At 52.7% G+C, this 11,635-nt stretch overlaps 1 protein-coding gene across 2 annotated transcripts; it reads left to right on the top strand.

Annotated features, from left to right (window-relative positions):
• Positions 1-1,148: 1,148 nt before the first annotated feature.
• Positions 1,149-11,339, top strand: HAUS5 (HAUS augmin-like complex, subunit 5). Of its 2 annotated transcripts, none has more exons than XM_008585862.1 (19): positions 1,149-1,283; positions 2,026-2,088; positions 2,167-2,199; positions 2,332-2,356; positions 2,964-3,069; positions 3,150-3,309; positions 4,437-4,506; positions 4,597-4,679; positions 5,195-5,252; positions 5,414-5,538; positions 5,741-5,804; positions 5,915-6,045; positions 6,241-6,403; positions 6,614-6,694; positions 6,793-6,938; positions 7,163-7,274; positions 7,359-7,491; positions 9,773-9,905; positions 10,065-11,339. In XM_008585862.1, exons 1-19 carry the CDS (start codon positions 1,186-1,188, stop codon positions 10,180-10,182), a joined length of 1,902 nt encoding a protein of 633 aa, XP_008584084.1. In that variant the 5' UTR covers positions 1,149-1,185; the 3' UTR covers positions 10,183-11,339. The 2 variants fall into 2 exon arrangements, with proteins under 2 accessions (XP_008584084.1, XP_008584085.1); XM_008585863.1 differs by lacking the exon at positions 10,065-11,339 and adding an exon at positions 7,639-7,650 and having other exon boundaries at positions 1,186-1,283; positions 9,773-9,817.
• Positions 11,340-11,635: the final 296 nt, after the last annotated feature.

Below are 11,635 nucleotides of genomic sequence, written 5' to 3'. Positions count from 1 at the left end.
CAAGGGTTGAGATCCCCTTACCGGTCATCTTTAAAAAAAAAAAAAAAAGAAAGAAAGAAATGAAAAATGAGACATTACAACTGATACCACAGAAATGCGGAAGGCTCATGAGACGACTATGAACAACTACATGTGAACAGACTGGAAAACCTAGAAGAAATGGATAAATTCCCGGACACATACAACTTACCAAGGTTGAATCACGAAAAACTAGAAAACCTAAACAGACCAAGTAATGAGACTGAAGCAATAATAAGAAGTCTCCCAACAAAGAAAACCCCAGGACCAGATAGCTTCACTGCAGAATTCTACCAAACATTTAAAGAACTAATACCTCTTCTTTTCAAACTCTTCCAAAAAATTGAAGAGGAGGGAATACTTACAAACTCATTCTACAAGGACAGCATTACCCTCATATCAAAACTGGAAAAAGGTACAACAACAGCAAAAAAAGAAAACTGCAGACCAATATCCCTAATTAATATAATGCGAAGATCCTCAACAAAAAAACTAGTAAACAGAATCCAACAACACATTAAAAAGATCATTCACCACGATCAAATGGGATTCATCCCAGGAATGAAGCTATTGCTAAACTCAATTGAACTGTAAGCGCCGTATAATGGGGACCGGGGCTGTCTCGGTCACTGCGGTGTCCCCAGCACAGGGTCAGCTCCATGAATGTTTATGGAATGATAAGCAAGAATGAATACCTGGAAGAATGCATGCCAGGGATATATTAGGGTAATGCTATTTGCTCTCTACCCTCCACCCAGACATAAGACACCCTGTTTCTGAAATCAAGGAGCTTTAACTTCGGCTTCCCCTCACCTGGTTCTCGTCCTCCTAGGATGCAAGCCCCAGTTTGTTAAAAATAATAATAATAATAATAAAGGGAGGCATTAAGGACTTTTTGCCTCTTGCAGGACAGCCGGTAGTAAGCGGGAGGACAACGGAAGGTGAGCGGCGCCACCGTCTCTCCACGCCCTTTACATCTTCACTCAAGGGGACCCATCCCGGAGTGACAGCTACAAGACTGCAGGTCCGCTCCGACACCGCGCAGCACCTGGGCCCGCGGTCTGCCGGGCAACAGATGACGTCACTGCTGGCGCGCTCGTGACGTCAGAGGCGGGCGCCACACTTGAACACGGTGCGGGAGGCGACGGCTGCGCCTTCGGTACTGTCATGGAGCTGGTGTGTAAAGCGCGGGAAGTGGGTTGCTGGGCGGCCGAAGAGATGGGAGCGCCTGCGGCGGCCCGGGCCCCGGAAGTGACGCTGCGCAGGTGAGGGCCTCTCCGGGACTGAGGACTCCCCACCCTGGAGATAGTCTCCGGGAGTGAGAACCCCACCCCTCATTGAGGACTTGACTACCCGTCCTCCACTGAGAATGACCCGAGTTACTGAGGCCCCCCCACCCTATGAGTAGTATGTTCAGGAAAAAGATCCTGGATTTGAGTGAGGACGCCCTGGTGGTGATCCCCACACTCCCACTCTCACCCCCATCCTGTGAGGCCCCCCGGAGTAAGATCCCTGGCACCAGTGAGGATCCTCCATGAGTTAGTGAAGACACCTCCCCATGTGGAAGTAGGATCTCCAGAGTAAGGCTGTCCCTGCAGCACCTCACCACCTCACCCCCACCTTAGCCAGTTAGGACACTCGGGAGTTAGCAATGACCACCCCCTTGGGGACTGAATGCGTAGGAGTGATGACCCACGTCTGGTCATGAGAGAGCACTTCCTGGCAGTCCACCCCCAACCCCCACCTCTGGAATGACTAGAGATAACCCTCTCCCAGGAGAAAGCATCCCACCAGGCGATGAGAATACCCCTACACTTAGTGAGAAACCCACCCTCTCAGTAACTCAGAACTCCCCAGGAGGAAATATCTGACCCCCAAAAGTAGGGGCCTTCCTCCCCAGAAATGAGAACTCCTAGTAAAGACGTTCCTTATTACCCTCACCCTGGGAATGAAGATCCCCCATCCCGCGTGGTGGCCCAGACATACCTTTACATGTTGTCCCCACAGGCTGTGTCTGGGCCAGGGGGCTGATATCTGGACCTACATCTTGAAGCATGTTCACAGTCAGAGGTGAGCCAGTCTGGGGCAGGGGAGGAGGCATAGGCAAATCCCACAATAACTACCCTTCCTTCTACCTCTCCACTGTAGGAGTGTCAAGAAGATCCGGGGAAACCTTCTCTGGTAACATTTTCAAAGCTAACCCTCCTATCTTCCCCAGTTTTATCTAGCCCTGTCCCCACCCACAGCCTCACACTTTCTGCCCTTCCCCCTGGAAGCCCCAGTCACCTCCTGACTGTGGTCTCATTTCCTCAGGTATGGCCACCAGGACAGTCCAGAGGTGAGAAGCATATGCTACAAGATTCTCTTTCATCCAAAAAAGAACTTGTAGATCTTCTGCTGTAGTCCCAGCCTGATGCTGGGGGCACTAGGTCACAAGACAGCCCTGATCCCTCCCCTCACAGGGCTTACAGTCCAGGGGAGATGGGCATGAGCTGGAGAGGAGGGGGAAGGGGGACATGGATATGCTGCACCAATGCTGGTGAAGGGAGATGGGAGAAGGGACAAGTTAGGGAGAGATGCTGAGGCCAGTATGGGACCCAGTAGGTGCAAGGGGCCCAGATGACATTTGGGGGAGGCTTCTAGGAGGCCTAGGAGGCCTCTGGGTTCCTAGATGTGGGGCTTAGGGAAGAAATCAGGACTGGAACAGAGATATGAGTGTCACCACTGCAGACAGGAAAAAGGCTGGGAGGGTAGGTGAGGCAATGCCAGGAGGAAGGAGGGAGCCAGGATAGTACCTTAGTGCTTCTGTGTCAGAGATAGAAACTGCTTAGAAAAAACTCCATCACCCCTCAGCAGGTGAAGATCCTGGTGCCCCCTAAAAGGCAGTCAGGCCAGGCTAAGCCCCAATCAGACCATGCATCTGACCCTATACCTGATCCCACCAGGTCCGTCGGAAGTTGGAGCTAGAAGCTGCCGTGGCCCGCCTGCGGGCAGAGATCCAGGAGTTAGACCAGAGCCTGGAGCTGATGGAGCAAGAGACTGAGGCTCAGGGTGACCCATGGGGCCGGGAAGATGGGCAGTGGAGTGAGGGGTGAGGAAGGTGCTGATGGACACGACTGTTCCTCCCACAGACATGGCCGTGGAGCAGGCACTGCAGAGCATGAGAGACACCCAGCATCGGGCCCTCCTCCTCCGGGCCCGAGCTGGGGCGATGCGAAGACAGCAGCGTGGGCTCCAAGATCCCATGCAGCGGCTGCAGAATCAGCTCAGGCACCTGCAAGACATAGAGAGGTGAGCCTCAGGTACTCAGGGACCAGCTCTCACCAGGCTGGGTGGCCATCCTTCTCCTTAGAGACCCCAGTGCTCTGCCTGATCCTTTCTAGGGTTCCAGAATTCTGAGGCCCCACCCGTAAGGTTTGAGGTCCATGAGGCCAGCCATCTCAGTCACCCCTATTTCCAGTGCCTAGAATGGTACCAATTGTATATCTAGAACACCAGCTCTGGGGAAACTACAGTAAACAAAGAACAAGTCCCTGCCCTCCTGGAGCTTACACTCTAATGCAGAGAAAACAGATCACAAACTAGGAAACGAACAGATCTTATAATTTCAGGTAGAAATAAGTGCTGTGAAGAAAAGGTGATATGCTAGAAAGGGAGAGAGGGATGGCACTTTAGCTAGGCTGGTCAGGGAAGGCCTCCCTGAATAGGTAACATTTGACTTGGGGGAAGAATTTTTATGGAGAGGAAATGGCAAGAGTAGAGGCCCTGAACTTAGCATGCAGCAAGAATAGCCAGGAGGTCAGGTCAGCTCAAGTTTTGTAGGCAAGAGGGAAAACATGAGGAGTTGAGGCTGGAGAGGTGGACAGCACCATAGGGACATTGGAATTTTACTCTGAGACTGGGTTCATGCCCTGGCTTGGTCGATTCCAACTGTGTGACCTTAGGCAAAGTATTTAACTTCTTTGTGTCTCAGTATCTAAGATCTATAGAATGGGGATAATGCTATTGATATTGATATTAATACCAACTTTATAGGATAGGTGTGATAATTACGTGAGTTAAATCATGTAAAGTGCTTAGAAGAGTGCCTGTTAACCACTGTTATTCTTTGGAATGTGATGGGAAAACATCATATTGTTTTGGAGGGCTTGAGAAGTGACATGATCTTCCTTAAGTTTTAATAGGATCATTGAATACTGGGTGGAGAGCAGACTGTAGGGGGGAGACCAGTGAGAAGGCTAATGCAATAGTCCAGCTGGGAGATGACAGTGGTCTAATCTTGGAGGTAGCTGCTGGGTTTCAGGCTTAGTGATCCCTGTGACTAGCCTTGCTGGCAGTGGGAGCAGATAGAGCACAAACGTATTCTCCCAGCTCCCTCCTCCCAGGGACCCCAGCCCCAACTGCACTCCTCCCTCCAGGAAGGCCAAAGTGGATGTGACCTTTGGACCCCTGACATCAGCAGCTCTGGGCCTCGAGCCTGTGGTTCTGGTAAGAATCCTGGGCTATGGGAAAACGGGTGGAGAGTTGGGGGTCAGGCAGATGCCTGGGTGCCCCTTATCCCCATTCTCTTCTCTCTAGCATGATATCCGAACAGCCTGCACCCTCCGAGCCCAGTTCCTGCAGAACCTCCTGATTCCCCAGGCCAAGGGAGGCAGTGTCCTGTGAGTGTCCCCCAGCCCCCAGAGACCCTGCAAAGAACCCGGGCTTTGAGGGATCACTTGTTTATTAATTCCTCAGACACAGTTTCTGGGCTATGTCAGTCCCAGACCTGCCTGACAGGGCTTCCAGGATGGGAAGAGGAGAAGACAGACCCATCACAGACAGGGACAACCAGGTGGTTAGGGCTGTTGGGAAGTGGGGAAGCCTGAGAGGCTCTGGGTACCCAGAGGAAGTGCCTTACCCAGCTAAGAAGGCAGGGAGGGGAGGGATTCTCTGGTAAGGAGGTTTAGCTAGGGTAAAGGGCCAAGAAGGTGTCCCAAGTAAATAGCACATGGGAAGGCCCCAAGGCTAGCACGTTTGTATAATTGGGGAACTCAGGTCTAACAGGCATAAATGATATTTCCCTATCCATAAAATGGGGACAGGGACAGCCCCTACCATATAGGATGGTGGTAATAATTAGAGGGATAAATGATGCATCTTGTAACATTCTCTGTCCACTTACCCAACCCCACAGAACCCCTCATGATGACCACTTTGGAACATCCTACCAGCAGTGGCTTAGCTCAGTGGAGGTGAGGGAGCAGGACTCTCAGCAAAGGCCACACCTCCCAGCCCCATAAGCAAGCCTCAGGGTGTCAAGACCTAACTCTTGATCCCTACCCCATTCCTATGGGGTCCCAGCTTGCCACCCTGCCCCAATCCTGCCCTGATTTGACCCCTCCCCCACCATCAGACACTGCTGACAAACCATGCCCCAGGCCACGTCTTGGCTGCCCTGGAGCACCTGGCTGCAGAACGGGAGGCAGAGATTCGGTCCCTGTGCACTGGGGACAGGCTCAGAGATATGGAGATATCCAGGTGCGGAATGGGGTTTTCCTACAGTCAGGTCAGGGCAGGTGGGTGGGTAAAGCTGGAACAGGGTCAAGGTCAGGCATGGCCTGCTGATGAGGGTAGGACTGAAGCCCAGTGCCCAGTGTGGTAGGCCAGCTGATATTGGCTACCCCGAGTCCCAAGGCAAGCATTCAAGGCTACTCCCTCAACAGCTGTGTCCCCACCCCAGGCCCCAGGCACCGGACCAGTCAGACTCGGGCCAGGCCCTGCAGTCCACAGTGCATCTCATCCAGGTGACCCCCAGGCACCTTCCCCAGGACCCCACCCCCCTCCTATCCCAAAACCCACTCAGTCCCCTCACCCCTATGGACCATGCCTACCCTGACTTTGTACCCACCCCCAGGAGGGCTGGCGGGCTGTGGCTGCACTGGTCACCCAGCGGGGTGCCCTTCTGAAAGAGCATCAAGTACTGACCCAGCACCTCCAGGGCCTGGTGGGAGAGGTGGAGAGATGTACCCTAGGACCCAGCGAAAGGTGAGGGGGCTCCCTCAGCAGAGGCCTATAGGCCTTCTCTCCCCCAGGTGTCTTGGGATACTGGACTTGTTCTGCCCCTGTGCGCCCATCTCTGCCTCAGTTCCCTCAAAGTTTGTCTCCCTGTGTTTGTGGTTCCTTGTGCATCCCTGCAGATCTCATCTCCCTCTCCATTGCCCTCTTCTGCTTGTCCCCCAGGCAGGCACTGATGCTGGGGCTTCGCGTCTGTGGTCTGTGGGCAGAGCTCAAAGCCCTGCGTGCCCAGAGCCAGGAGCTGGAGGATGCAGCTGGGCATCGGCAGCTTCTGCTGAGGGAGCTACAGGCCAAACAGCAGCGGATCCTGCACTGGCGCCAGCTGGTGGTGAGAGGCTGGGCCTCAGGAAGAAGTGGCAGGGCCTGGTAGAGGCCAGAGTGGAGGTTTAGAGTCTCGGGATTAAGAACTGGGCCTCCTGGTAGGGAGGGGCCAAGGGTGAGACTCCCAGGAGGAAGCAAGACCTGTGCAAAGGGGTGGACAGAGGCTGAGAGGTGGGTAGGAAAAACTGCTAGCCTTGGTGGCCTCCTGGTTCCCCAGGAGGAGACACAGGAACAGATCCGCCTGCTCATCAAGGGAAACTCAGCCAGCAAGACCCGCCTGTGCCGGAGCCCCGGGGAGGTGAGACAGGAGTTGGGGTGAGGTCTGGGTAAGTCTGGATCTCTTAGGTATGAGGCTGGGTAGACTGAGGCTGCCCCACCTATCCCTCTTCCCCACAGGTGCTGGCTCTGGTTCAGAGAAAGGTGGTCCCCACATCTGAGGCAGTGGCACCACAGAGCCAGGAGCTGCTTCGCTGTTTGGAGGAAGAAGCCCAGCATCTGCCCCACCTTCTGCTGGGCACCCTACTGCGGCACAGCCCTGGAGAGTGAGCCTGGGGCCACCCACCAGATGCCCTGCCATGGATGACTGTCATTCCCTAAACTCCCTCCAAAAAAAGTAACCCAGATCACCAGAACTCACCCTCAGGTCACCAGCCCCAGTCTGGCATCCTAGTCCCCAGACCCATCTCCAAGTTCCTGGGCCCCCAGAGCCTCTAAAACCCAAGCCCTACTCTCAGTGCCCCACCCAACCTGGATTCCCTGCCCCCAGGTTGAAGCCCCTGCCCATTGTCTTACCATCCATCCACCAGCTGCACCCTGCATCCCCAAGGGGCTCCATCCTCATAGCACTGAGCCACACACTGGGGCTGCCTGCAGGGAAGGTGAGTGCCTGTCCTTTATGACTTTGTCTCCCCACCCACATCCTACCCCACCCCTGCCTGAGGTGACTGTCCTTCCCCCTCCAGGCACCAGAGCTGCTCCTCCCGAGAGCTGCCTCTCTTCGCCAGGACCTTCTGTTCCTCCAGGACCAGCATAGTCTCCGGTGCTGGGATCTGCTCCACATGAAGACCAGCCTGCCACCAGTGCCATCTACCCAGGGTAGGCCTGCTCTGCTTCCCATATCCAGCATCCCTGCCCATTCTTAGTACCGTTAGCCTCTGGAAGTAATAAACAACACCCATCACTTACACAGTGCTTACTGTGTGCTAACTACTTTGAACACGTTCCCTTGTGTAATCTGCACAGCAACCTTATGAGGTAAGTGCTTCTGTCCTCCCTATTTTACAGAGAACAGAACTGAGATGCAGAGGGCTTAGTAGCTTGCCCAAATGGAAGATCTGGGATTTGAACCCAGGTCATCTGGCATGGGTCTGTGCTCCTAACCACCAAGCTATACCAAATTGCCAAGTACTCATTCATTACCATCAGATAGTATACTTCAGTAGTTAAAAGCTGAGCTATGGAGTTAAGCTACCTGGATTCTCTTCTCAGCCCTATCTTTCCTAGCTGTGTGATCTCCCAGTGCCTTAGTTTCCTCCTCAGTGGAGTGAGCATAATAATATGTGTCTCACAGAGTTGCTGGGAAGATTCAGTCAAGTGACCCAAACAGAGCAGTGAACAGTGCCTGGCATGCAGTAAGCACTCTGTGTGTCCCGTGTGATTGCAGTAATTGTCTGTGCACACACACTGTCTCTTTGAGACTTTGCCATGAGGGAAGAAATTAGGACCCCCAGTTTATAGTTTCAGTTTTCAGAGGAAACTGAAACTCAGTTGTTCATTCATGGATTTACTCAGCAAACACTGGCTGAGTGTCTACCAGGTGCTGGCCCAGATAGCTTGGTGGGGAGTGAGGAAAGAGCTGTCCAGCCTCAGGGGTTTCCCCAGGGTGGAAGCACAGAACAAAGACTCAAAGGAAAAACAGGTGGATAGGGCCGGCCCGGTGGTGCACTGCTACAGTGCGCTGCTTGGGAAGCGTGGCGGTGCTCCCGCCGAGGGTTCGGATCCTGCATGCAGACCGGCCGCTCACTGGCTGAGCGAGGAGCGGGGGCAGCACCGAGGGTTGCGATCCCATTGCCGGTCCCGGTCCGGTGCGGGCGCGACACTGAGGGTTGCGATCCGTTGCTGGTCACGAAAAAAAAAAAAAAAAAAAAAAAAAAAAAAAAAAAAAACAGGTGGATAGGGTGAACTGATGAGAAGTGAATTGGGAATGCCATCAGCAGAAGAGGAAGAGACTATTTTCAGGCCTTTAGCTTAGGGCTCCCTGCCTTCCCCTCTCCTCAAGGGGAGGGAGCAGTATACAAGAACAACAGGAACAGTCAAGGATGTGGCACAACATCTCCCCACCGTATGGGAATCTTGAACTTTAACATATCTGTAATGGAACTCTTGGTTCCCTCTACTCCAGAAAGGAATTTTGTTCCTCTTCTTGGTTTCCTTGCTTCAGTCTACCACCCTCTGGTTGCAGCCAGCAACCCAGGAGTCATCCTTAATTCATTCCAGCTCCCTAATTTCCCCCACCTTCCACCTGTCAGCAAGCTTTGTGGGTTCCATCTCCAGAGTTCCCCAATCTGCCCCCCATCCCACTAGCGTATGGCTCAGATAATTGCACTTGACAGCAGACGAACCTGAAGAAAGGGCAAGTGTCATGATCAAAGCCATAGGGCAAGGATGGGATGGAATCAGGATTCAGGCCCAAGAGGTCTGACCATGCTGCTAATCTGCACTTGCTCTGTGCTGGGCCCTGTTCTGGGCACATGAAGAGGGACTAGACCCAGTCACAGTCCTGGGGGAAACACTGCTAGAGTGAGGGGGTGGGGAAGGTTGAGGCTGGGAAAGGCTTCCTGGGGGAAGAAAGGTGGTGTCTCATGTGGGCCCTGGGGATAGGTCAGGTTTTTCCCAGAAATAGTAAGCAGAGGCCACATAATGTAGATTCTCAAATACCAAGCTGAGGAGGTTGGGCTCTGCCTTAGGGCACTAGGGAGCGTTGGAGGGTTCTAAGCAGGGGAGGGAGAGGATCAGGTTTAGGCTTCAGGAAGATCACTCTGGCTGCCATGAGGGTATACCAGAGTAGGAGACTAAAGCCTGGAGGCAAGGAGGGAGGCTGAGGGAGAGGGTAGGGAAGGGGGAGGAAGAAATGCTCAGGAAGCCGAGTGGAAGGGCCATGGAGATTGATGGGCTTTCAAGAGGAGGGAGGAAGGCATCCAAAAAGAAGCCTGGGAGGAGGTGAGGTTACCCTTGAGATGAGGACCTGGGAAGAGGAGCAGGTTTGGGAGAGATGCTAAGGTCAAGACTAGGTGACTGGAGACTTAATTACCCATTGGCTGTGAGGCACCAGTGAGCTGGACAACTCAAAGCTGCCTCCTGGGTTTCTAACCTCCAGAGCTGCTGCAGATCCATGCATCCCAGGAAAAGGAGCAGAAGGAGAATCTGGGGCAGGCTCTGAAAAAGCTGGAGAACCTGCTGAGACAGGCACTGGAGCGAATTCCTGAGCTGCAGGGGATCGTGGGGGACTGGTGAGAAGGGGACTTGGGGGTCGGGAACTGAGCTGGTGGAAAAGTCAGGACTCAGGCCCGGGGGCTGAGGAGAAGTAGCAGGCTGGCGGGGTGGGGGCGGGGAGGCACAGTGAGGGTCAGAGGGATAGGTCTTCCCTCTGAGCCCATGCCCTTCCCCAGGTGGGAGCAGCCAGGCCAAGCCGCCCTCTCCGGAGAGCTCTGCCAGGGCCTGTCCCTGCCCCAGTGGCGGCTGCGCTGGGTCCAGGCCCAGGGGGCCCTGCAGCAACTGTGCAGATGAAGAGGGGGCTCACAAAGGAGTCAAGAACTTCATATTTGTTCACCCAACACCTCATCTTCCTCAGTAAAACATCTGGAAGAAAGCATGGCCAGGACTTGTCAGCCCATTGTCTCCGCCCACACCTGTAGTTCCCCTCACGTGCTGTTCTGCTGCTCCTCTCAATTCCCTGGCCCCCTGTCCTTTCATCCTACAAGGCCAAGAGAATAGGGTACTCTGGACTCCACCCAGGTACCCCTAAAACTCCCTTCATCACTTCCACCCTCAGCAAAAAGTGATTGAGCATCTCCCTTCCACACTGGAAATACAGCACTGAACACAAGGGACAAAAGTCACTGCCTTCAGGGAGTTGATGTTCTAGGGCAGGGAGACAGACAAGTGACAAGATAAGCAGATAAATAGTATGTTGGACAATAACTGCTACAGAGAAAATAAAGCAGAGCAAAGGAGGTGTGATTTTTAAATAGAGGTTACCCCGCAGAGGTCACACTCCTTAAAGGCAGTGAACAGGAACCAAAAGGGTGTCTGAGGAAGGGCTTACAGGTGGAGACCAGGGCATGTGAAAAGGCCCTGGGTTGGAATGTGCTGTGAGGGCAGGCCATTGAGGAGGCCAGTGTAGGGCATGGGGGGCAGTGCTAAGAAGTGAGATTGTCTTCTGGTTTTTGTACAATTTCTTTTTTACATTTAAATTAGAGCCATTTGGAATTTATCCTAGCAAATATATCCCATTTTGTCTTATTTTACGAATATCCCAATAGCAATTACTATAATACACAGTCAGAGCAGCAGTTGCCTCTGAGGGAGGGGTGGGTGGCAGGGATTAACAGAGGAGTAGACGAGGAAACCTAGGGTGATGAGAATGGGTTACATGTTTAGATCAGTGGGGCTTACACAGGTGCAGAGATTTGTCAGAACTCACTTAACTGCATTCTTCAGGCCTGTTCATTTCACTGTGGATTATTCTTCAATTTATTAAGTAAAACTTCACCCACTGGTTTGAGATACCACCCTTTCATACACTAAATTTCCATCTTTCATTGGGCTGTATCTGGGTCCTCTCCAGACTGATGAAATGTGGAAATTTAGTGTCTAACTCTGCATGTGCCATTCCCACAGTGTTTTAATTAAAAAGGCTTTCTGATATGCTTTAGTATCTGAAATGACTGGTTGCCCTCTTGCTGTCATTTTTTAAGGGTTCCCTGTCTCTTCTTGCTAACTTTTTCTCCCTAATGAAGTGAACTGTATATTTAGCTTGCCTGGATCCAAAAGAAAAACAAACAGATGGTAGTTTTATTGTTGTTGCAGTAAGTTTACAAATTAGAGAGATTTGATATCTTTATGATCTTGAACATTGCTATCCACCTCCCTCCTCACGACTCTTCTCTTGGCCTCCAAAGCCCCCTTCCTCTCCCAACTTTCCCCTTACCCTGGCTACTCTTTCCCAGTCTTTACACAT

Source organism: Galeopterus variegatus, unplaced genomic scaffold (assembly GCF_000696425.1).
Source record: "Galeopterus variegatus unplaced genomic scaffold, G_variegatus-3.0.2 Scaffold3741, whole genome shotgun sequence".
Taxonomy (NCBI): Eukaryota; Metazoa; Chordata; class Mammalia; order Dermoptera; family Cynocephalidae; genus Galeopterus; species Galeopterus variegatus.
Note: the sequence above shows the minus strand (reverse complement) of the source record. Positions and strands in the feature narration are given on the sequence as shown.

Excerpts from the sequence above, each read along its gene's own strand:
- HAUS5 (XM_008585862.1), top strand. The coding sequence starts at position 1,186 with ATGGAGCTGGTGTGTAAAGCGCGGGAAGTGGGTTGCTGGGCGGCCGAA. Across the intron at positions 6,939-7,162 it reads CTGCGGCACAGCCCTGGAGA|GTTGAAGCCCCTGCCCATTG; the intron begins GTGAGCCTGGGG and ends CCCTGCCCCCAG. Across the intron at positions 7,275-7,358 it reads TGGGGCTGCCTGCAGGGAAG|GCACCAGAGCTGCTCCTCCC; the intron begins GTGAGTGCCTGT and ends TTCCCCCTCCAG.